At 38.4% G+C, this 26421-nt stretch overlaps 1 protein-coding gene across 3 annotated transcripts in view; it reads right to left on the bottom strand.

The window, feature by feature from the left end:
* Positions 1-26421, bottom strand: part of LOC121303517 (astrotactin-2-like) — a 615708-nt gene that overhangs the window by 431551 nt on the left and 157736 nt on the right. The window contains exon 4 of one of the 3 annotated variants that reach the window (XM_041234250.1): positions 17115-17264. The exons of the other annotated variants lie outside the window; for them this stretch is intronic. Within the exon in view, the coding sequence (XP_041090184.1) occupies positions 17115-17264 (150 nt within the window). The remainder of the gene's footprint in view (positions 1-17114; positions 17265-26421) is intronic. 3 annotated transcript variants of the gene reach the window in all.

Genomic DNA, 26421 nt, shown 5'->3' with positions numbered 1-26421 from the left:
ATTTATGTGTACAACAACTAAAATACTCATTTTTTCACAGGCAAACAAGCTGTTACCATATGGTCACAGCAATGCTAAAACTGAATTATAACCTAATTAGGGATCCGTGGGTCAGTTTCGAATTACAAGAAAATAAACTATTAAAATTACTGTGACAGAAATACAATGAGTTCTGGTTGTAAATCTCCCTCTCGACCTGTGAGGGTACTAAATAGTGAAAGGAGAAGTCTCTGGACGGGCTGGCCTGACAGTTCGTTTCCGAGGTTGGGAAGTCGGTCAGCCTGGATGGAAGCGAGACTCTGTTGCAGGAACGTACTGACCTGGAAGGTAAACAAGGTAGCAGCTGCAAGCAGTAGACACAGCTGGAATCGTTTACCAAGGGGTCATGTGTGACAGTATAAAGGGGCTGGAGAATTGTTAATCTTTTCCTTCGCTTGGGTTTGTGGTTATAAACTGGAAGGACCGTGTGAGACACAGAGAAAAGGGTACTTGAAATATTCGTGAGTGTTTTGCTTGTTAAGAACATAAGCACATAAGAAAGTTTACAAACGAGAGAAGGCCATTCGGCCCATCTTGCTCATTTGGTTGTTAGTAGCTTATTGATTCCAGAATCTCATCAAGCAGCTTCTTGAAGGATCCCAGGGTGTCAGCTTCAACAACATTACATTAAAAAATCACCTGTACAAAATCAGCAGCCACTTTGCCACAATTACATGCACAAAAAAAGCCTTATATATTAGCTACTAGTAGAAACACTTATTTTATTAATTTTTTTAATGCTGACGCTTAACAAGTTTTGTCAGTCTTAAACCTGTTGTTATTTACATATTAAATGTAAGGACCCTCATTAATTATGCAATGCTTGTAATAGCAACATTCTACGGTAATCATATTCTCTTTGAAAGTGTTTCCAATTATTGCCTTGTTTTTAGCTAATATTAAGAGATCCCTGCATGAGTTCTGCTGTAATGACTGTACACTGCAGCTCCTGCAGCTGTTGCTAGCAAGTCGTGAAACAGCTTCCAGGAGCACAGCACCGCCTAACTTTGAATGTGTGAACTGAAATAAAACAATGTATATAGCAAGTGCTAAAAGGAGTAATCCAAACTTGGATAACATTGAAATTAGAACGGTAATTTAAGGTAAATTGTAAATAATATGGTAATAATGTAAAGACATATTAAATGTTAAGCAGAACAACGCAGTGACTTAAGAAAAGGTAAGATACTTGGAGTTGGAAAGGAGTTATTTTTTAACTCTGGACTGCTGTTGAATGTAAAACATCTACTGTTGACTCTCTGTGAATCGATGAAATAACGTCAACATTTGCACTGACCATTAAAAGTACAACCAGGTATCCTTGTTTTGAATTACTTACAGGTTATAACGTAACTTGACTTAGTTTCATCTGAAGTCAGTACTTAATGGCTATTTGTAATTAGTAATTTTAAACTATTGTAATGTTGGAATGTGTTTTCTGTTTTGGCCAGGTTACAATATTTACACTATTAAGATTATTTTATAAATATGGATTTAATATGGATAAGAATGGATTTAATTGGAAGAGATACACGCTGTGACATTGCTGCTCATTGAGTTCTGTATTTTAATTCAGTAAACAAAAGGAAAAACTTGTGCCTAAGGAAATAGGATATTGAACGAAACAATCTAGTCTTGGATGCTGATGCGCGGTATGCTGGCAGCAGTGGCCATGTTAGACAGAGCCCCTAACCCACTGAGGCTGGCAACAGTGGCCATGTTAAATGGCACCTTTAACCCACTGTGGGTAAGACAGGCGTACATGTGACACTGACTCAGAGGTCATTCAAGGCCTTCTGACATCATCATCGCAGATGAAAGGGGAAGTGTTCGTTCTCATGCAGGGTGTTCCCATCATCTTGTGCAAAAGCATTGCACAAGTTCTTCAATTTCACCAAACACTCCTGTATGCCTCGAATGCAACAACATTAGCTTCCCGTCGTTTCTTACCTAGCTTCCAACCCCAGCTGATTGGATGCTGACAGCATGTTCCTGTCTAGGCAAGGATAGTAAGTATTCTTTCTTCAGCAGACAGTCCTACATTTGAACTCATTACACGTGCAGCAGTGAAACAACATTCGCTTCCACAGATTTAACAGACAAGTCTGGAAGAATGGCTTTTGGTGTTCAAGCAATTAAGACCAAACGGTGACTCTGCTTGTGTAAACAGTTGCTGTCATCTTATGTTTACTGCTGAGCATACGATTGAAAGAGCGCAAGCATCATCATTATCTCTATTACAATCTTAAATGATACAGACATGTATCGACACACAGTGGGATTCATTACTGCACCGCACAGATAGCGTCACACCCGTGCTGTTTTAAAAGCCAGCGCAAGTTATGGTGTTCGGAGAGACTTTTTTTTTTTTTTTTTTTAATCTTGATAATGCTCAGTAGTATTGATCCCTGGAAACCAAATAGCATCCCCCTTTATTAAGATGCATGCTTTAAAAGCATTTATAGTGCAGAGAACCTGCTACCAAACCCATTATTGAGTAGAAAGCACATGTTTTAATTTTCAGTAACAATACTTATTTTCAACACATATCAGTAATGATGAAAAATGTAAAATAGAAATCCCACCTGCACCTTGAAGCCATGTAAAACTGAATCTCATCCCATACCAGTATCAGACCGGGGTTGATATGCTACAACCCATTCTACAACCATCAACAGTCAAAGATCACTTTCATTGAATCACATTGCATTTACAAGCCTCCAATATTTCCCTACCAGTGTAATTTATTCTCAGCCCTCATGTTCTGCCTTCTTTTTTTTCCGCAGCCCAAGATTTACAAACTGGGTGACTTCCAACATTGGTGCAAATAACAGAATAAAAGTGGTTAAAAGAGAGGAACATATACAGAGGACTAAATAGTAAGGCTGTAGGTAACACTTTACATCAAGTGTCTCTAATTACTGTGTATTTACATTACATAGTAAATATATGTGTACTTAAACACAGAATTACAATGTTATAATGCATAGTTACAATGCACTTAACACAAATCTTTTTGCACAACATATGTACCCTGCTAAAAATGTCTTTAGTACTAATGCAATATACTATAGTACTACTGCAATATACTATAGTACTTGTTTGAGGGTAAGTACACAATTGCATCAGAAAAGGGTTAGGGTTAGGTTTACAGTTAGGGTTAGTGGGGTTAGGCCTAGGTTTAGAGTTAGAGTTAAGGTTATATTATGCAAAAATGTACACATTAAATACATTGTAACTATGCATAATAACATTGTAAGTATGTGTAAATACACATGTATTTACTAAGTAATCTCCAGGTTTTCATGCATGTGAACAAGTGTCTATGTAGATATACAGATACATCTCCAGGTTTGCATACATGTTTCTGGTGAAAAAGGACTGTCATGGGTTCCCTTCTTTGAGTTTCATTGTGCAAAAATGTGCATATTGATTTTAACCACCATACTGACTCACACCAACAGTCTCAGTGGACTGCAGAGGTTATTTTCTGAGACTCATCCCAATAATCAATCATGTAATATGCTATAGGTGTTGATATTAATACACCCCTAATAATCATACATGTGGAGTTACAATAATTATGAATCACCTTCTTCAGGTATGCCCTCATTATATCTCATTACAGTGTCTTATACCAATAACATAAGAGATCACATATAGCCTTATATTGTTTAAACTAGGTTAACTCTGGTAGTGCAATAAAAACATAGCAGCCTGACATCATATACATTGAGGGATGTGGGTGGTGAGCTGAGAATATGACTGAGGCTCTGGTGTGTGATACACATATTAGAATTATAGAGAATATTTGTATTGAATAAATTAATAATTCAAGTAATTCCCCTAGGTGCAAGTACATTGTAATAAATGTCCTTATTCCTAGTTGTGTGAGAGTTTCACAAGTATACTTCTCTTCCTTGGAGTATTAGGAAGGCAAGCAAATGAAAGATGGTCTCGATTTTCCAGAACCAGGCTTTGATGTGAAAAACTACATCAGGTTTCAATCTGACTAAACTGGGCCTCTGAAAATATATCTGGAGGTAAGAAGGCAGTGCCAATCAGCATTCCTCTCTTGGTCTCCTCTAGCTGTTTCCTTTTTTGCAGTTCTAGCAGTACTACAAACCAATCTGGATCTTTCCATCTCTCTCTCTGCTGGATTGCACCCTGGAGATATGAGGACCAGGATCAGCTGACTCTGATCACCTGTCTTACTGTGAAGAGATGCTACTTTCACCTCCTGAGCCCCATGCTGTAATTCTCTTACCGAGACCCCGGGCACTTGCAGTAACTGCCATAGAAACAATCACTATCTGATAGAAAATTGCCTCCCGATAGCAAAACCAAACATACAACCCGATTGGAATCAAACTCAGATAATAGTGTAAGGGCATATGTGCAAATTGGAAAAAATGCTACTATCCTCCAAAGATGAATTCCTCTATTAAACATAAATGAAATCTACCAGCACAGACAGCTTTCACTTGAATCTTTGCAAAGGAGCAGATCACACACGTAAACGCATTTACTAGCACATGACTGCTTTCTGAAATTGCCTGTATCCAATTCAAAGTCAAGACTATCATTGACTTAATTTATATGGCTTCTAAAATTCTGATTCATATTCTGTCAAAAATAAAGACAGGAGAATGCTTGCGTAATAGACATTTGATATAAAACATGCCTTCAGCAGATGATCACAGATAATCTGCATATTAGAGTTCATTATGTTGTATAGGCTATGTACCAGTATTATTCTGAACACTAGAAGTTTGTTTTTAGCATGCAGTACACTTATGGAAGTATCTCATAAAACGTCTTTTAATACAGTAATGTAAACATCCAATGGCACTACTAAGGATCAGTGTTTGTAATTTAGAAATGTACCTAAACGTGGAGTTCTACAGAATGTCTTAGTTTATAACAGGGAGGCTGTGTTACTTGCTGGATCATTGCTGCTGGGAGTGATAGGCTACAGTCTTGCTTTATAACAGGGAGGCTGTGTTACTACTTGTTAGTCATGAGTTGTTAAAGCTATATTCTATTACACTCAACATGAAAACCTTTTAATGAATTCCCTTTTTAACAGCCAAGGTTTCCATCGGTCTTTCTTTTAAGGATCGTCTTGGTCCCATTCTCCATCATCCTCACCTGGAGCTTTTTTATTTGGATTTTATTAAACACAAAAAACTATGTTTTACTCGATAGTAAGAGCTGACAATTCTGAAAATGACAGGAAATTGTCAGGTAAGGCTTACCTGACCTATGTTCTGACAAAGCTTTTCAGCACAAACTGCTTAACTGGTACATTAGGTGGCTTCACTTCAGACAACATGTGTAGCTACCACTGGACAGGTAAGGTGAAGTTTAAAAGCACAGAACAACCAGGGTTGTTTTGATGTTGTCAAAGAATTATATGTGAATTGGAAACGTTAATTAGAATAGCTGGAATATTAACCCATCTTGAATGAGACAAGTTATTTATTGTGTATTTTTTCCAAGTATACAAATATTTACAACTGTCATAACCATTTCATATTTTTTCTTTCTTTTTTGGTTTCTGGTTTTGTTATTTCATTAAAAAAAAAAAAAAAAAAATCACATTAGCGAAACTGTCTACCATGTACACAGTGCTGTGCAGTGATTATGTCATGTGACCGCAATCTAGATGGGAAATTAAAATAATACACACTGTAAACAAGAATATTTAGCCTCTAAAAATGTGTCTGCAGCAGATCATGTAAAGTAGTAAACAGCAGGAGTCCTGCAATGTTACTGTAGATCACTACCGAGAATCAGCTGTTGACAGGCATTTAGATTCAAGTATTCACTGAAAGAGAAAGGCAGGAATCCAGAGCAGACTGCTTTACTTGCAAAGAAACAAAAAAGTTACTTCCATGTTCCAAAAGTCCACTGAAAACCGTGAAGCACAAAACACATTACATTTTGACCTGACAGAGCTGTTTGTTACGCAAATATCCCTCTTGAAAAACTGGACAACCAAAAGTTACATACATTCTTCAGACTGAGTGTAGCAAACGGTTGAGCAGTTCCTTCATCAGCCCAGTTGAGATGTGAATATTTATCTAAAGTTGACAAGTATCACAAGCATGAAATTATGGAATTGGTAAAACAGTCAGTCTGACTGATGCACAAGATCAGTTATGGGCTACACATTGTAGTTGTTTTGCAAAACCTAAATGGTGAACATGCACCTGACTTACTAGAACTAAAAGCCGTCCTTGTAGATACACTTTACCTACAGGCTGTTAATTACAACAATGTTTCACAAGCTAATGTAAAGTGCTTGAATAACTTTGATGATTTGTGCATACAGTGCATTTATCTCTACATTTTGATATTTAAAAAAATAATAATAATAATTTATGAAATAATTCTGTGCACATTCCGCGAAATACAATACTTTACCAGTGACACTGCCATGAATTTTTAAAAAACATTCAGCGCTTTTCAGAGGGGCTAAATTATGTGCAGAGTCCCTTAAAATAGGACATTGATTTAACATCTCAGCTGCAGTATGGAGCACAAGGAGGTTAAGTGACTTGCTCAGGTAGAATCACATTTTAGACACATTACACACACATACCTAGACTTCTAAAATACATAAAACAAGCTACTATTATTTGGCTATTACATTTGTAACAATTTTTAAAAACATGAATAGTTACATTTCATTAGGCTCACTAGCAGATTATTAATAACAACATGAGTATATTGATACATGTATTTATATTTATAGCTCTTGTTTAAAAAGGTACATTGATTCAAATGGTGTCCCTGGAAGAGAACAGCACATTTCTGTACAATCAATTCAACCATTTCAACTTAATATAAACAGCCTAATGCTCATGAACAACAGGATCTTCCGGCCACCTGTATCTCCGTATATAACTCAACATGTAAACAAAACTTTGGGGTAGATCACATACAAAAAAAAAAAATAGAAAAAAAGGGCTCTTTACTTTTTTTTTTGTTCAAATGCAACTCCCCTAGTGTATTCACAACTATACTGTAAGTATTGTGTGTTACAGTTCACATAGAAGGAGGGTTCTGAACAGAAATGATCAGTCAAATGCTGCAAATCCACAACTGTTTGTGAACAATTGATTACAGGATGCTTGTGTTCTTATGTTTAAAGTGTATATAATGCATATACACTAAATATATACTGACTAATATCTTGGCTGTAAATATTTAAAAGAAGTACAATTTCATTTGCTGCTACATCAACGTGTGGAGTCCCCATTGGAGATTGTGCTGCCAGTCATGGTACTGCATCTGGGGTTTAGCTGCACAGACTTAGTTATGTTCGGAAGTGACCTCAGGAATTCAAATTAAATTATTTAGAATTATTAATCTAACGAATAACCACTAACTTACTGAGTCATGCATAAATAGTGAGCTAGCAAAAAATAAACCGTGCATGCGCAAAGAAAAATTGAAAAAAACTTGCTAAATAATTTATGTTAAAAAAAGGCACTCCTAAGGAACGTTTACACAGAAGCAAATTGCTGGCATTGATGTGGTACCATGGGAAATACTGGTAAAAAGCAGTCACACTTTATGCCGGCACTGAACCACCTTTCGAGGAGATGGTTCTGTGCTGATACTGAAACTCCTTTCGAGGAGACGGCTCTGTTCCGGTACTGAAACGCCTTTAGAGGAGACGGCTCTGTGCTGATACTGAACCACCTTTCGAGGAGGCGGCTCTGTGCTGATACTGAACCACCTTTCGAGGAGACGGCTCTGTGCCGGTACTGAAGCTCCTTTCGAGGAGACGGCTCTGTGCCGGTACTGAAACTCCTTTCGAGGAGACGGCTCTGTGCAGGTACTGAAACTCCTTTCGAGGAGACGGCTCTGTGCAGGTACTGAAACTCCTTTCGAGGAGACGGCTCTGTGCCGGTACTGAAACTCCTTTCGAGGAGACGGCTCTGTGCCGGTACTGAAACTCCTTTCGAGGAGACGGCTCTGTGCCGGTACTGAAACTCCTTTCGAGGAGACGGCTCTGTGCCGGTACTGAAACTCTTTTCGAGGAGACGGCTCTGTGCTGGTACTGAAACACCTTTCGAGGAGACGGCTCTGTGCAGGTACTGAAACTCCTTTCGAGGAGACGGCTCTGTGCCGGTACTGAAACTCCTTTCGAGGAGACGGCTCTGTTCCGGTACTGAAACTCCTTTAGAGGAGACGGCTCTGTTCCGGTACTGAAACTCCTTTAGAGGAGACGGCTCTGTTCCGGTACTGAAACTCCTTTCGAGGAGACGGCTCTGTGCCGGTACTGAAACTCCTTTCGAGGAGACGGCTCTGTTCCGGTACTGAACCAGCTTTCTAGGAGGTGGCTCTGTGCTGGTACTGAAACTCCTTTCGAGGAGACGGCTCTGTGCCGGTACTGAAACTCCTTTCGAGGAGATGGCTCTGTGCAGGTACTGAAACTCCTTTCGAGGAGGCGGCTCTGTGCTGGTACTGAAACTCCTTTCGAGGAGATGGCTCTGTGCAGGTACTGAAACTCCTTTCGAGGAGACGGCTCTGTTCCGGTACTGAACCACCTTTCGAGGAGGCGGCTCTGTGCCGGTACTGAAACTCCTTTCGAGGAGGCGGCTCTGTGCCGGTACTGAAACTCCTTTCGAGGAGACGGCTCTGTGCCGGTACTGAAACTCCTTTCGAGGAGACGGCTCTGTGCCGGTACTGAAACTCCTTTCGAGGAGACGGCTCTGTGCCGGTACTGAAACTCCTTTCGAGGAGACGGCTCTGTTCCGGTACTGAAACTCCTTTAGAGGAGACGGCTCTGTGCCGGTACTGAAACTCCTTTCGAGGAGACGGCTCTGTTCCGGTACTGAACCACCTTTTGAGGAGACCTTTGCCGGAGGAGGAGGCGGCTCTGTGCCGGTACTGAAACTCCTTTCGAGGAGACGGTTCTGTGCAGGTACTGAAACTCCTTTCGAGGAGACGGCTCTGTTCCGCTACTGAACCAGCTTTCTAGGAGGTGGCTCTGTGCTGGTACTGAAACTCCTTTCGAGGAGGCGGTTCTGTGCTGGTACTGAAACTCCTTTCGAGGAGATGACTCTGTGCAGGTACTGAAACTCCTTTCAAGGAGACGGCTCTGTTCCGGTACTGAACCACCTTTCGAGGAGGCGGCTCTGTGCAGGTACTGAAACTCCTTTCGAGGAGACGGCTCTGTTCCGGTACTGAACCAGTTTTCAAGGAGGCGGCTCTGTGCCGGTACTGAAACTCCTTTCGAGGAGACGGCTCTGTGCCGGTACTGAAACTCCTTTCGAGGAGACGGCTCTGTGCAGGTACTGAAACTCCTTTTGAGGAGACGGCTCTGTGCTGATACTGAAACGCCTTTCAGGGAGATGGCTCTGTGCCAGTACTGAAACGCCCTTTTCTCAGTGTAAACTGCAATGCCGCCACTGACACTGCATTTTACTTTCAAGGTGGATTTTTTTTTCCAACTAAATGCAATTTCCTGTTACGCTACGTGTTGATTGAAGAAATAAATACAACAAAATGGCAAGAGACCGATGCAGTAATTGGTCGGAAAAAGAAGAGAGCTTTTAAAAGAGTTAAATGCCCAATGTGATGCAGCTGTGCGAGATGCTAATGTCTATACCAAGATAGTAGAAAAGTGAACAGCCTGCGGTGTTGTGTGTAATAAAAAGCACGCAATGGCTAAATTAAAATCATTACAAGGCAAGTACCACAAGATAAAATATCACAACAACACAAGTGACCAAGCCCCCAAAGGATGGGTTCATTATGATTTACGTGACAACAGTCTATTGTGATATTTAGAAAGTATAGTGAAAAAAATCACGCACACCACGACAGGTACCTAAGGCATCATTGTTGTGATCATGGTATAGAACACTAGCAAATTATATTAACACTAGAATATCCGCCTTCTGTGTAAATGGGGGTAAGCCGCCAAAGTGCCAACACTGAACCGGCAATATTGTTGTGTGTAAAAGGTGAATTTAAAAAATGAAATGCGGCAACAGTGCAGGCAGTGATCCTGCATTTTCTGTGGGAATACAGCTTTAGTCAAGGAGTGCTATTAACCTGTCGGATATGGTCTTTAGTTTTATGAGCACAAAAAAAAAAGAAAAAGAAAATTGATTCCGTAACTTAATAACTACCACGTGGATTTACACAGAAATTGGACACAAAAATTCTCTGTCACCCGGACAAGGAGCATATGAAATGCCGTCTCGATCTGTTCTGAAACGGCAAAGAAAACATAACCCTCAAAATCGAGTTTAAACAAGGCTGTAGGCTCAGAGCTATAGGGACAGCCAGAACACACCCAGTCTCACTGGTGACTGCAGGGTGATTACAGGAACACATCCAGCCTCACTGGTTACTGCAGGATGACTACAGGAACACATCTAGCCTCACTGGTTACTGCAGGATGACTACAGGAACACATCCAGCCTCACTGGAGACTGCAGGATGACTACAGGAACACACCCAGCCTCACTGGAGACTGCAGGATGACTACAGGAACACATCCAGCCTCACTGGAGACTTCAGGGTGTCTACAGGAACACACCCAGCCTCATTGGTTACTGGAGGATTTGTTCAGAGACAAGGGTCTAATCTTTTAATCTAATTCCTGAAAAGGGATATAATTTTAACTGAAAAGCTTAATTAGAGGGCTTTAACACAGTTTGTATTGACAGGCTTGAAAAATGAAAATACTATAGTTTCTCATTCATTTTTTGTTGTTCTTTGTTAGAAGCACAGAATTATAGAACAAGGAAAAAAGAGTGAGAGAGAGAGAAATAGAAGCAATTAATTCTAAAACAAATAAAACAGCTGGAGACAGCTTACTAGCACCTACATTAAATTGCAGACTTGTTTACTTTACCTTTGTAGAAACCTTTAATATCTACTCATCTCTTTGAAATGATAACACAGCTCTATACAAACTTTTAATATCTACTCCTCTCTTTGAAATGATAATGCAGCTCTGTGCAAACCTTAAATATCTACTCATCTCTTTGAAATGATAATGCAGCACTGTACAGTTATCTTTCAAATGATAACGCAGCACTGTAGAAACCTTTAATATCTACTCCTCTTTGAAATGATAAAGCAGCACTGTACAGTTATCTTTCAAATGATAACGCAGCACTGTAGAAACCTTTAATATCTACTCCTCTTTGAAATGATAAAGCAGCACTGTAGAAACCTTTAATATCTACTCCTCTCTTCAAAATGATAACGCAGCACTGTACAGTTATCTTTCAAATGATAACGCAGCACTGTAGAAACCTTTAACATCTAGTCAATGAACCCAAGCAGAAGTACATCATCTTGTATTTACTTTGATGCGAGTGAAACACTGTGCTGAAGGAGGCCTGTGAGACACGCCATTGCAGGTTAGAGCACCGCACTATTTTTCATTGTACTGTGATTGACATTAACATGGTTGAAATCATAATGCATGCCACTCCATCACATTTACAATCTACAGACTATTATTAATTTCCAAGGAGACCAAAGTGTCTCTTGATTCCAGTAAACTATATTTTAACTAAAATATGACACATACAAAACTAAAGATGGAGCTCCCTGCAGCTCATATTATGGGGTGGAATTGGGAGTGAGCAAATCTGCCATATCTAAGTTCAGTTTCTTCCCAAAGCTCTGATTTAATACAACCTTCTGCCAGGTAAATAGCACTTCAATGGATGAGGCAACTGCATTAGGTGTTAGAAAGAACCGGAATAGAATTGATAGGGAGTGAGATCCACAATTTCACTTTCAGTCTGAAAGGAGTCCTGACAGGGACATGCAACCACAAAGAAAACAGAGGGAAGAAATTTCAGGACATATTGAAATTGCAGTTGTTTTCATTTTTTAAAAAATTTAGGGCAAGCATATTAATGGAAAGGAAGCAGGGCTGTTATGTGACTTCTAGTAGCGAGTCATCAATTATTTGATCTCACAGGACTAACCAACACAACTGCGCCTTAGAATATTGTCTTCTACTTTCGTTCTGTGCAGCCGTGATTGGCCACTGGAATCCAGATTTGTAGTCAACCCTGTCAATATGGTAATTGAAGTGTGTTACATTTACTTGCTGGTCTCTTATGCTTTCAAGTGGTATCAGGATTTGTTATAGTTCTGAACTAAACACATCAGAAGAAAATGCCAGCACTGCATCATGGCGGCTGGAGAAATTAATAGATTTGTCATATGTAGCACACACTTTCGTGTAAATCTGCTGTCTTTCATGCCATGCAGCCCTGTATTATATTAAAGGTGCATCTCCCTGTTCATTGTCAGTTTCAGTCACAATGTGAAAGAGGGTCAATCAACCAGATTTAAGACGACTGATAGGAGGTAGTTTTATAAGCACACATACTTACTATTTCACAAGGAGTCAGAAGAGATGATTTTGTGGTTAACAGACTGGTACACATTTTTTCATTCCTTGAAGGAAGTGGTAATCGTTTAGGAATGGTCACTTTCTCCTGCCACAGACATGTAAAGCTATGGTCCCTTATACAGTGTGCAAATACTTTTGCTGTGATATAAACACTTGAGCTTTATGATGCTGGCAAGTGTACTTTTGTGTTAATGTTAATTAAACACATTGCTTTTATCTGCCAAAGGTTAACACTGCATTTTGTAATTTGTATAAACTTACAGTAATACACATGATTCACAGATCTGACTTGATCACACAACACACTAGACCAGTACAGCATCAAATACCATAGACGAGATCACATGATACACTAGACCAGTACAGCATCAAATACCATAGACGAGATCACATGACACACTAGACCAGTACAGCATCAAATAGCAGAGACAAGATCTAATTCAACATCTAATAGATTGTTGTTAATTTAAATTAGGGCCTCTGCTAGGAATTCAAACGGTGTGCAGTCACAATCACGAACTGAGCAATGGCAGGGAGTCTTCCTCATTAAATGCGTTTTTTTCTTGGATTTGAGAGAGACTTTCTTGTAGTCATTATTTAGAGTTATTAGGCCTGGTTTATACGGTTCTGAAAGGACAAGCTTAAAGCTGCAGTCTTCCACAGTCGTGTTCAGTTTTACACTGAGATATAATTCTGTTTATAAAACTGATTGTTAGAATGCTGCATGCTGATTGGTCCATCAGGGTTTCAAGTCGTTACAATATCCAGCACAATGTCACGATTAGAAACTACTTAGGAACAAAGGCAAATCACTGCTCGTGTGCTTAACCACATATCACTGTGCCACCAAAACCAAATAAAGCACCTGTCAAAATACCCGCTGTCATGGAAGATACTGAATACATCAAGGTTTCTTGTCATATCTTTATATTAATTTGCACCATGAACCAGTTTGCTATTTTAAACAAGACGCTGTTCTGGCATTTTATTTATACCAGTCATTTTCTGTAACTTTGGTCGGATCCAGTGGTTAGATATTCAGTTTATCTCCTTTAGTTGTTATCAGCTGACTTCATACATTATTAACTGTGTATATTTTAATATTTTTCAACAGTATTTACATTATTACACACAATATCTTAACCATCCGACTCTTGCCTTCACTCTCTTTCCACCTCTGCTACTCAATCTCTTTACAGGTACAAAAATGTAACACTGACCTGCTAGAAAAAAAAAAAAATCAAAATGAAATTAATACCACAAAACAAACAATTAAAATGCTTAAATGACTGGCTTTCTAAAAAGAAATACTACTACTACTACTACTACTACTACTAATAATAATAATAATAATAAATAATAATAATAATAATAATAATAATAATAATAATAATAATAAATAATAATAATAATAATAATACAATTACTTTAAATTAATTACTTAATAATTAATAATCTTCATCCCAACAAAGTATCTTAAACTCTTGTGCTGTTTGGTCTACGCTACAGCCAATGGGGGTGAATTACCTAGCAACAGCCAAGAATATTACCTAGAATATACTGGAAGGGCTCACAGATATGCAACCAAGCAAGGGTTTTTTTTTTTTTTTTTTTAATAGTTATTTAAAGTCTTTATTTAAAAAAAAAAAGGTTATACCTCAAATTGTTAATAAATCTTTAGAAACTATATCCAATTCTCCTTTCTTCTTTATAAAGCATTTATAAATGTGCTATAAAGCCTAACAATGCACCAATAAGTGATACAATCCAACACAACCATGCCCTCTCGTGCCTTATTGCTTAATTACCACATATTGGTTAAACTTATTTATTTCTGTGTGGTGTATCCGGTGGGTTTTTTGGTAGATGGCCAGAGCCGCCGGACAATAGACCAATAAGGGAGGAACTAGGAGGAAAAACAAGGATTGATAATCAGGGCCTCATTTTATTGCTGGTCTTCCAGCTATCCATACTATACTCCAGTATGGTACAGTTTGCAGCTTTGTGCAATAATTAACACAACAGGTAAAACAAGCACCACACTGTGACGTTGTCCATTTCTGGAGGAGGTTTCTGAACAGAGCTGCTAGTGAATGTATCCAATTTTTCAATCATTTTCAAAGCACACAGTTTTTCTGAACAGACCAGCACGCATACAGGGCTATTGATTTCAAATCACCATAAGCTCAATTTTTGTCTGAAAAGAAAAAAATACCAATTACTATTCTAAAATGAATAGGTTCAAAAGGTTGAATTACCCACAAGCCCCTAAACAGTCAATGAAATGTTGTATATTTTTGGTTTAGTCATTTTATTTGGTGCACTGTTACAATCTGAAAGCCCAAATAGATTAATAATTGGATTTATTCCTTTAGTTTTATTCCTTTAAAATCAAGTCTAAGGATTTGTTCTAAACTCCCGACTTTATTAATATATATATAATATATCATATTATATTATATATATTATATCTCTATATTATTAATATATATATATACTTTATAACTTATATTATCTTTTTAGAAAACTTGAATGGTCTTTTTCTTCGGCTGCATATGTGAATTCAAGCATAAAATGTTAATAACATGAAATCCCTTCCTTACCTTGTTATTCTTTAATAATAAAAAAGACTTTCATATGAAGCTACAGTGTTTATATCTCTCACAGTAACCTATGACCTCAGCTAGGGCACAGTTTCTTACAAGCTCTTTAGCTTCTGTAAATAGCCTTCACCCAGTCCACCTCTATGCTAAAGTGTGTGGAACATTCACTCAAATGAGTTCAGAATTGTATTACTTACATTAACCCCATTGATTTATGCAGATTGGTTTCAAGACTTTACTTGTGCCTCTTCAAGAATAATGGGTGATGAGTTGCATTTTTCAATTAATTCTCCACAGTCCAGAGCTACTAATCTATGTGTGCCATATAGACATATAGACACTTTTTTTGTGTTTAACTCTCATAAGAACACGTCATAAAAAACTTTCCTGGTAACCTGGACCCCAGCAATAAAACAGCATACAACTAACAAGTGGAATAAATGAATGAGTGAAAATGTGTCGATGAACACTTTTGTGTTTCCTTTGCTTCTAGCCATCATTTGGTATAATGTGTTGTTTATGCTATGCAAAATGGATAAGACGCCAATGCGCACAGCTGTCTCCTAGCAAGTGAAGGCACCACTGTATTCTGGACATTGTATTTTATTCTAGGAACGTGTCAAGGGCACATATATCACTGGAAAGTCCCATCCCTCCTCTTTCATTTTGTATACGGACTGTACTCCTTTCCTTTTTTGAGTTACAGGCACTTGAACACACCTACCGCTCTGCTGTGCATCACAGCACTGGAGCACTGAATGAGGGGGTGGTAGAAAGTATGCATACGGGCATGCCTGACATCAATGGAAAGTGCAAAGCCGGCGCTTTTAAATGACATTGAAACCGGAACGCTATCTGCTGAAGCAACCGAGTAACAGGCAACAAACAAAACTTGGGAGCCGACTCATGTCACATGACTCGAGCCTTAGTTTTGGTTTGCTGTAGTTTCATAACAGAAGAGCCAGAGCACTTGCTGTTATGTTTTTTTTTTTTTTTTTTTGGTTTGTTTTATAAATCGATCTTCCTGCAGTGATTTAGAGGACAGATCTCAAACCTCAGGGCACGACAGCAGAAATTCTGAAAAGAGCTTTGAAACAGACTTTAAAGTTCTAAAATGTAAAAAGTTGTCAGGATGTTAACAATGAAAAAAAAAAAAAAAAATTACAGGTACATTATTTAAACAGTTGTAGCAACACCTGGGGACTTGTAACGCTCTATTTTTCAGAACCCCGCTTACTTACTCTTTAATGTCCTCCACTATCGAAATCCACAAGTTTACAGAAACCACCAGTCCTTAATGCACTGTGCTTGTATTTGAGGACTCCACAGTGCACATCTTTCTGATCTTTAGCCATAAAGAAGTGGATTCCCAGATGGTCACTTAAAGACTTAAAACGAGACCTTCCCTGTTTAAAAAGTCTTCATTCTTTACTTTAAGTGGCTTTATTAACTGCACAGTGACTGCAATGTAAATACACAACTAACGAATGTAACTGCACAAGTACGCTGTCAAAAAGCACCATCAATCCATATTTATTTTCGGCTACATTTTTTGCAACTTTAAACTGCAGAGTACATATAAAAATATAGTATTTTAGCAACTTTCTATATTTTTCAAGAACTTGCCATCTCAGTAAGCTTTGGTACTGTTGGCTACTAAAAGGTTGCTAAATATTGTGCGTTAATGTGTATTAATGTGGACCAACATCTGTAAATAATTACACAGGGTAATACATGCCGTAAATGAAAGTCTTTTCAAACATTCACAATACAGGATCATAGGGGTCATCATTTCAAAATGTTCCCTCCAGTCGTTATATAAATGCATATTTTTTTTGATAATAGGGAAGTACACATTACATGAATTGTTGTTTAATGTTTTTCTCCACAAAAAAAAAAAGAGTGAAGACTGGATTGACACACTTTTTAAAAAGTTGCCAAGTTACTGAACCCTGCAAAGCATCATTCCTGCAGAGCCATTGGGGAGTAAACAATTTGAAAGTGTGCCCCTGCACTGCACGTGTCACTGGATATTGAGAATGCAAACATGCCTACTGTACCTCTGGAGCGGCTCCTCCTCTTCGTTCTGCCGGCGGAGGAGCTGTGGGACTCCTGCTGCACGTGGGCAATCTCGATGGGCGTGTTCGTTCGAAAACTCTCCTTGAACTTCTGCACCAAGGACTCCACCGCATCTTGTTTGGGGTCAATGGCTATAATGTGTCAATGGTTTTACATTAAAATGTGCTGAGTTACAAAGGAGTTATACATTTTATTATAAAGATGCACTGGGGAGAATAACATAGTAGGTGGTTCAAATAAAGCATGGTAAGACATATCTAATGAGCATTCATACATTATATATTTATATTATGAATAAAATTATGAAAAATGTTATCAATTGATTTAATGCATACACTAGTGTAGAAGAAACACAATTATTCTAATACCATTTTTAAAAAGTTCTTAATGTGTGGTGCTCTCAAAACTATATCCACAGAAATAGATCACATTGTAAAATATGGATTATTCTTCATCCTATCCCTTTGATAGAGAAACAGAAATTCCTTAAATACACATTCACAGTAAAGCTGTTAGGATCCAGTTTGCCTCAAGAATGTATTATTTAATGGTATCCCTTGAGAGTGGTTATTGATTACAATTGCTCATTTTTTACAAAACTATAAAATATTGAATGCTTAAACACAACAGTAGCTTAGCCATACACCTTTCTAATAATTAAATTAATTGGTTTATTTGTTGACTTTTGATTGAATCAATTCAGTAATAAATAATTAGAAAAGTATTTACATTTATCATAGTTTTTTTCTAAAGTCAGGAAAATGCTGCAGCAAATGGTCAGTATTTTGAATTCTATACTGGTTAGTGGTGGGTTATGTGCCTATATTATGTGCCTGGTTGTGCTGTGAAAGCATAAGGACATAAGAAAATTTAGGAATGAAAGGAGACCATTTGGCCTATTGTTGCTTCTCTGGTTCCTAATATAGGTAACTGATCTCTGAACCACATCCACACGCTCTTGATATCCCAAGGAATCATCAGAAGTGGCACAGCTTGAAACCCCAAGCCACACATCCCCATGAAAACATGCCTCCTACCCTCTCTGTCCCTTTACCTCAACCTATCCAGGATTATTCTGGTTGTTCTCGACTCTCTTCAGAGCGTTAAACTGTGCATTATGCATTGTACAACCTAATTTGTACTACGCTTTCTACTATAGAATCTAGAATTCTGTTAGCCTCTTCATTGATGAGCTCCCCCCTCTTTTTCATAGTGAGTCTGTTCTAGTTCAGTCACACCCATAGTATCCTACGTATCAGAATGCTTGAAGACTATACAAACCGGAGCACATGCTATAAATATGATTGAGACTAGCATACAAAAACAGAAAGCTGCTCACATCAAGCATGCTTAGGCTCTTGTGTGAGCTTGGTGAACAGAGCTTGAAAAATGTTAGCTCCAACTTATTGCTTGAAAAGTTGCCAGAAAAAAAGGTTGCCTTCTTTTTCATGTTCCATAGTGATTTACTACATATCGTTGTGTGCTTATGAGTAATGCTGGGGTCGGCTGTACTAAATTATCCTAAATCCAGAAGAGGATTCTGAGCTGCTTTGTGTTGCATTAACATAGTCAGAGAAGCAGTCTAAGGATTACCTTTGTAGTGGGAATAAACCATTTAAAAAAGACTGAGGACTGAAATTCTTAGTCAATTTGCAGCCAAGTGCCCTATATCTAGTAACACTGTAACCGTGTTGAATGTCAATGTGCTTTGTTAAAGGGGAACCCCAGTCCTTATACCTCACTTTGCGCCAAACTATTCTTTGATTTCACTGAAAATAGATACAGTATATTTTATGATCTAATTATATTTCTAAAATCCATTATTTTGCAAAACAAAATTCCTTTTTGCCGCTTCGCTGTATTTCCCTCACCTCAGACCTGTGACGTCATGAAGGGAACTCCTACCACCACTTGTCATTCACTTTCTACCTGTCAAAACTATTCGTGGTCTTTTTTCATGATTATTAATATTATTTCTGTTTAATTTATGTTCTTATTCATATTAAATTCTAAATTAGTTATTTTTACGATGCCACACCATGTGTATTAGTTCAAACACAACTAAGGACGGTGCCAAGCTTCATTTATGGCCGAAAGAAAAGAAGCTAGCACAGAGCTGGATGAAGTTTGTTCAGCGTACCAGAGTTTGGAAAGGGCCTTCTCAATGTTCCTATCTGTGTTCAGCTCATTTTGACCCGTCTTGCTACATGAAGAGCTGAAGAGAGATACATGCAGCTGAAGAGAGATGCCTTCCCCATGGCATTGTCAAAGAGCTCAGCAGTAGCGGTGCAGATGACATCTAACCCTATACTGGTGCCAGCAAAACATTAATTTAAGAATAATAACATTGAGCTTTAATTGCAACATTATTGCAATTAAATGAGAATGCATCAATTTAAATGAGTTAGTGTTTTGCTTGTTGATTGTAAATTAATGTGTGAATTTTGAAAACGTATGTTTAATTGTAGGTTTAATAACTATAACCATCAGATCAGTTTATAAAAATATGTTACACTTTAAGAAATGAGGGGCATAGACATTATTCAGGTACAACACATTTAGTTGTTTTATTCAGAGCTGTCTGTAAAAATGAAGACAAAGTTCAACTGAGTTAGTCCATCACTTCAAACCCGCCCACCCAAAGCCACTACTGTCAAATTAAATCCCAAACATAAATACCACCACTGCTAATGTATTATATATCAGATATACATTATATAATTATATTATATATATATATATATATGATATGTTATATATATATATAATTATCTATATATAATGTATAACCAACAACGATTACAAATGTTCATTTAATTACATTAACCGTGTATACGGTCATTAGCACTTGGTTAAACAATCTCGACGATCATTAACGTCGTTTACTTGTCTTCTCTTCTATTGGAATCATCCACACTATACTGCTGTCTGTACTGGCAGTAAGCTGTGTCCCCCCCCCCCCCCCCCCCCCCCCCCCGGTTGAGATACACAGCTGGAAAATCTGCATGCTGTAATATACAACTACCTGGAGGTTGTTCTTCACATTAATCAAAATGAAAAGCCCCAGATGGCAGAAGACAGCAAGTCATAAGAAGTAATGTACATTTTTATTAAGACAGATTCCTGTCTGAAGTTTAAACATGCTGCTATATGTTACAAAGCAACAGTTGTGTTTTAACAGTATGGATAAAACTCTTATCACACAGCTTTTTGTGTCGATTAGGGGAACACAATAAATAACAGCAGGGAACGTGAGCATTAAAGGATAGCCATTAGTTTACTACAGGTGACCTCTCTTGGCTTGACAATCAATTTCAAACGGGACTCTATCCAAACACATTAAAAGAAAGCCAGGTATTGTGACATTTTCACTTTATTTTTCTAATAAAAGAATATTTCCTGCCTTGAGATACCAATGGATACACTTTGTCATGTGCCAGTAAAATTTTTGGTATATATTGTGTGTGTGTGTGTGTTTGTGTGTGTGTTTGTGTTTTAACCTTGTTCACTTAATCCCTAACACAGAATAATGTGGTTTTATATAATAAAAAAAACAACACCTGACAAATCTATCATTTTTCCATCGACTCTTATAACCACCCAGTATTATTTTTGGATTGGGTTGCTCCATGAATCAAGGTTTCTGTTAAAGTATTAAATGTATGTCTCAGTGTTCAGGGCAGCAATAGCCCACTGATTATTCTTCAGCAAGCTATTTATTTCTTCTCCAGGACTGAACATTACCGTTAACAACTACAGCAATTTACTGCTGTGTAAGTATTTTGTATATATGGAATGCTCCAACTACACATAAGGCTTACCTATACAGAAATCAGACTGTTTATTCTGTTCATTGTAATGTAAATCCTATCCATTATAGTACTGTAAATAACCAGATGATTTCTTATTTATTTATTTATTTATTTATTTATTATGTATTTATTTATGTGATTATTATGTCGTGTGTGGGGTGTACAGTAACTCTGGCTGCGCCAAATGTTCAGAATGATGATTCTTATAATAAGACTCCCTGCACACAACAGAAAAATGTACTATAATTCAATTAGTATTGTATTCAGGAACTACAGTTTATTATAACAAAAGTGGGTTTTTTTAGCGTGGCATGTTTAGAACCGTCTCCAGAGATTTGAACTGTGCGTTTTTTTCTGTGCAGACTTGAATGGGTGGTTTCTTATGTATTGTAGAATTAGAATATTTGTTATTTTTTGTATTTGTTTTTAATTGAATTCCCTTTTTAATCTGAAGTACAGTGCAATAAAACATAAGCAACAGAATAGCGCTATACTGGTTGTACACTGTATTACAGTGCTGAATTGTCTTTAGGGAAATAAGTAACCCTTATAAAGAAAGTTAGCCCTGGGCTCTGCTAGGATTCTGTCTGTGCCGCTCCTCCACCTCTGGTGCAGTAAAGCACTCTGCAGCCATTGCCTCCACGCAGAAATGGCTAATGGAAAGGGTTTTGGTTGCTATGAGCACTAATTCCCAGGTACCACACATCTTATTGTAAGCAGCAGGCCAACAACAACCGCAGGAGCTCATACTGAACAGTAGGAGATGATTGAGAACAGAACATGGCAACATATTTAGAGCATTAATTGTCCCTTTAAAGCTTTGTCTAAAGAAAGGAACTGTCGTTCTGCCTTGTTCTGATTTGAGATTTTGTACAATGCAACATTAAGTAGGTTTGAAATCTGCCTTCATCAAACCTGAGCTCCTGTATCAGCCGATGGTATTCGCTGTACCTTTTATCTTTTCTTTGCGATTTTTGGTAGAAAAGGGCGACTGCAGTAATGTTTCTGTGTTTGCTGTTCATTGTTGCAGGTATTGTGTTTTCACTTTTCACCCTCCCTCCTGAAAGTTTGATATGATGGGATGGCAGTAGTTTTTAATCATGTGTATACAATAATGCTCAATAATATCAATGTATAATGATGCCTTTAACTTTGCCTATACCCAGCAAACCAGACAAAAGTCACAAAGAAAGAAAGAAAATATCTCAATTTTTAAAAGCAACATGTTTTTATTTTTTTAAACAACACAACTGCCTGATATTTTGGGTAATTGTGGGGGGATTATGATGGTATGTGTGTGTGTGTGGGGGGGGGGGGGGGGTAAAATTAGGTTTTATAAACAACCTGCCATGTTCGGTGTGAACAGTGGGCTGCGGCGACTGCAGAGCAACGCGCAAGGAGATGGCGTGTGCACCGTGTCGGGTGGAAACGCCCCTTTAGGTGGAAGTTGGCCATCTAGAAAGAGGGCGGAGCTACGGTACACCGAGTCATCGACCCAAAGGGAAGTGATGTGGCAGCTGCGGATTGGAGGAATGGTTGCAATTGTTAACCAAGAGGGCGTGATTGCTGGTACATAAGAGACGTAGCGAGGTGATCTCTTTCTTTGTTATGGTTATGGACGAACCGGAAAGGAGTGTGATAATATCGTGAGTGTTTGTTTGTTTGTTTTACTGTTGCTAACACTGTGCTTGATTTGTTATTATTAGACGGCTAAAAACAATACAGGAGCTGTCGCTTAAGACCAGCATAAACCTGGAAAACACTGCACCATTGTTCACATATTAAATTGCATTTCACCACTTGCACTGAAACCACTCACTAGGGTCTTGTGATCGTGTGTGTATTTGTGTGTGTAAATTGACTGTGTTATTATTTGGGATTGCAACCCGTTATTTAGAACAGTGCAGTACACATTGCTGCGTATTGCCTGGGATTATTATTTGTGGTCACCAGACCAGGATTATAAATAAACATTGTTGCACTTTGGATTATCACTGTCTGTCTTTCATTGATCACCACATCACTCCTGCACCTGTGCACTGCAACCAACTTTGCCACAGGGGCAAAGACGGACAGACTCCGTTCTCATAAAGTGTAATTTATAAACACCTTATTATTGTTCTAGATGGTTGACACAATGTTAAAATACAGTACAAACTGGCAACTAAGACCGCTTTTTTACAGTCCTGATTTGTTACTCTTGACGTCAGTGTAAAGTCACCTTCTATATTAAGGCCACCTCTGTATTCAGTATTAAGGCCACCATCAGCAGTTTAAAATATATGAAGACAATGTTAAATCACCTCTCCTAAATAAGACCATCATACTGGAAACTACCAAAACCCCTGGAAACTTGAATACAACGTGATTGTACGCTATTTGAAAAATAAGTATTAGAAACTAAAACAGCAATCGACAACACTTTGTATAGAAGGAAACCCCAAAAAATAAATAAATAAATAAAAATAGACAAATGTTAAGATAATGGGCATTTTCTCGCATTATTAGCGAGGTTCCACTGCATATTACTAAGACTATAAAGTGTGGTCCCTCTAGTCAGTATTGTACATTTCAACATCACACCACACTCATTTCTGATCTCTCCAAACCCAGGTGGTACAGAACATTACAAGCCTGATAATGAGTAACACCAGGTGATTATTCTATATGGGAGTGTCAAATAGATTAGGTTTGAAGCGCATTTCCTCACAGCCCACTTTAACGTATTCAGATCTCACAGTGCCTACCCTTAGTCTTTTTGTCTCCACAATTGAACCTAATGATATGGTAAAGAAGGGGCTGAATGATAAGGCCTTGCTCCGCCGATCCTCCCCAGTGAAGTATTATTATTTACGAGAAACCAGCAGGCACTCGACGTGTCTCAACATGGCAGGCAGTAATAAAATAGAACTCATTTCCTGCATGCACAGGCACAAAGATGTAGTCATAGCAACATACATATTTCAAACTGTGTAACACTGGCTTTGCTAATGAACTGATATAGTTAGATTACCTCCATTGTGGAAATCCATACAGCTGGAATTAAAAAAGGGGACCTCAGTCAGTTCTTCGTTCTTGTGGTGTAGTAAAATCCTATTTTACTCAAGACCATCTTCTGATTGCATGGTTCCCTCAATCCATGCACTCCCAACTGTAAATCTGTTGTCTCTATATTCTCAGTGTAACTCAGTGTTCTTCACTAATTTTCAGAGGGGGGCCATTTTTGCCGATAAGACATCAGTGTGAAGGCCGCCATGCCACCTTTTTCACATTGGTGTATTGTCAGGGGCTGCACGTCAGGGGCCGCACTAAAGTCCGCCAAGGGCCTCCAGTGGTCCGTGGGCCTTGCAATGAAGAACACTGGTATAACTGCTGGATATCTGCTGTACCACGAATGCACTGTTTCACCACCTAGTGGCCATTTCATCGGTGGAACTGGTAGTGCCATTGTAATCTTTAACTGTAGCGCCACTCTTGGAAATCTTAATTAAATTATAAAGCACTCCAGTCAGAACCTGGCAAGTTTCTACAAGCTCAGTTACTCACTTTAGAGTGTCAAATCTTATGGCATCTCACATATATCAATGTGTCTAATACCGTATTTACTCAAATTGAAGTTGCACTTTTTTTAACTGAATAACTCTGCACAGTAATGCGCACTACAATAATTACTGTTGATTCATTACAGACATATTAAAATGGCTACGAGGTGAACTTCATGCACAGTTTATGATGCAGATTTAAAAGAAGTCACCTTGTTTACTGAAGAAAAGGGAAACCATGCAGCAGAACGAGAATTTGAGATGTGTATCAAGACGGAGACGCAATCGAAAGGCTTTTGCTTGTGAACATGTGTCACAAAGACGGCTATAGTGGGTGACGTCAGACCAGAACCAGGAACAAATACAGAATAAATAGAGAGACGTGGAGTCTGATGAAGCTGAGCGCTTGGTTTGCGCTCAGCATTTAATAAATGAACAAACAGAAAATAAAAGGTTGAAAGACAAACAAAACACAGGACATGGCACTCGTAGCCAAAACAAAGAGACAAATAAAAAGGACTACACCGACAAACACGGTGAGCTGGTATTATTATAACTATTATCCTAACTGTTACCTCCGTCTCCAATCCCGTTCTCTACTTACCAAACACACAACCCCGAGTGAGTGAAAACATGCTGCTTTTATGCAGCTGTACCGAGACTCGATTGCTAATCAATCATTCAATTGGAGTCTTGGTACAACTGCACGTGAATGAATAAAAGTGCAATTCCCTATGCTCGCATATTATTACATTTTACCTGCACGTGAAGTGTTGTGCAATCCTCGTGCCTAAATACAAATATACATTGTGCTCGAGACCCATATTACAACACATGTACCAATGACTATACACCAACGTTAACACACTACACGCAACATACAACACACAAATACACACAGGGGCGGGGCAACATTGCCACAACATGAAAGAAAGTCACCTCAACCAAATTAAACAAAGGAGGACAATAAAACTGACTGAAAGGTATTTTACCCTTTGCCAGCTACTGTAAACTCAAAGGACTGCTGTTCAATGCTTTAAGTACTGTACATGTTTTCTTTTCTAATTTGTAATTGTTTTTTTATTTCTTAGCAGACACCCTTATCCAGAGCAACTTACACTTGTTATAAGACATCACATTATTTTTTACATACAAGAACCCATTTATACAGCTGGGTTTTTTACTCAAGCAATCTAGGTAAAGTACCTTGTTCAAGAGTACAAGAGCAGTGTGTGTGGATTGAACAAACAACTCTCCAGTCAAGAGTCCACATCCCTACCTACTACGCCACACAACATGTTCAGACATGTAACCATGTTAAATATAAGATAGGATGGGAATCTGCCATGAACAGAATCAATGGATTCAATGGATTTAATGGATGTCAATATTACCTGATTACATGTTCATAGGAATTACAGAGACTGGTCATAAAGCTGATAAGGGTTTCAAAGGAGGAGAATGTTTGTGTCCCTAAAGCCAAAACGACCTTGTTGAAAGTATAAACTGACGAGAGCAATGGAACAACTTAGTAGACTCTCTTACTGGAAAAGGCTGCAGCAAAAGAGGATTTGAGATCACCTCGTCCCTAATAACAGACACTTTGTGGGGTTTACATGTTGCTTTCAGCATGTTGCTCACTTGTGACTCTACTAGACTAGATTGGAGAAGTGATAGCAAAGTTAAATGTTTGGCTGTGCCCAAAGCTCTAATCCTGCTTGAACAGCACCACATGACTGGACTGTGCCCAGCTGCTGAAAACAGACTCTCCAGGCAGTTCACAGTGTTGTTTTTCTTCCATTATCAAATAACCACCCACAGGTCTTCACTCTTTTATAAAATGCTACGCTGGGTCAGCTTCTACCCCAGTTAAAGTCCTGTAGTGCTCTGCCATGTACAGGGTCCATAAGGACTGTCAAGGCTTATCTATCGCA

This window comes from Polyodon spathula, chromosome 33 (assembly GCF_017654505.1).
Source record: "Polyodon spathula isolate WHYD16114869_AA chromosome 33, ASM1765450v1, whole genome shotgun sequence".
NCBI classification, from domain to species: Eukaryota; Metazoa; Chordata; class Actinopteri; order Acipenseriformes; family Polyodontidae; genus Polyodon; species Polyodon spathula.
This window is presented reverse-complemented; position numbering and strand designations above follow the sequence as displayed.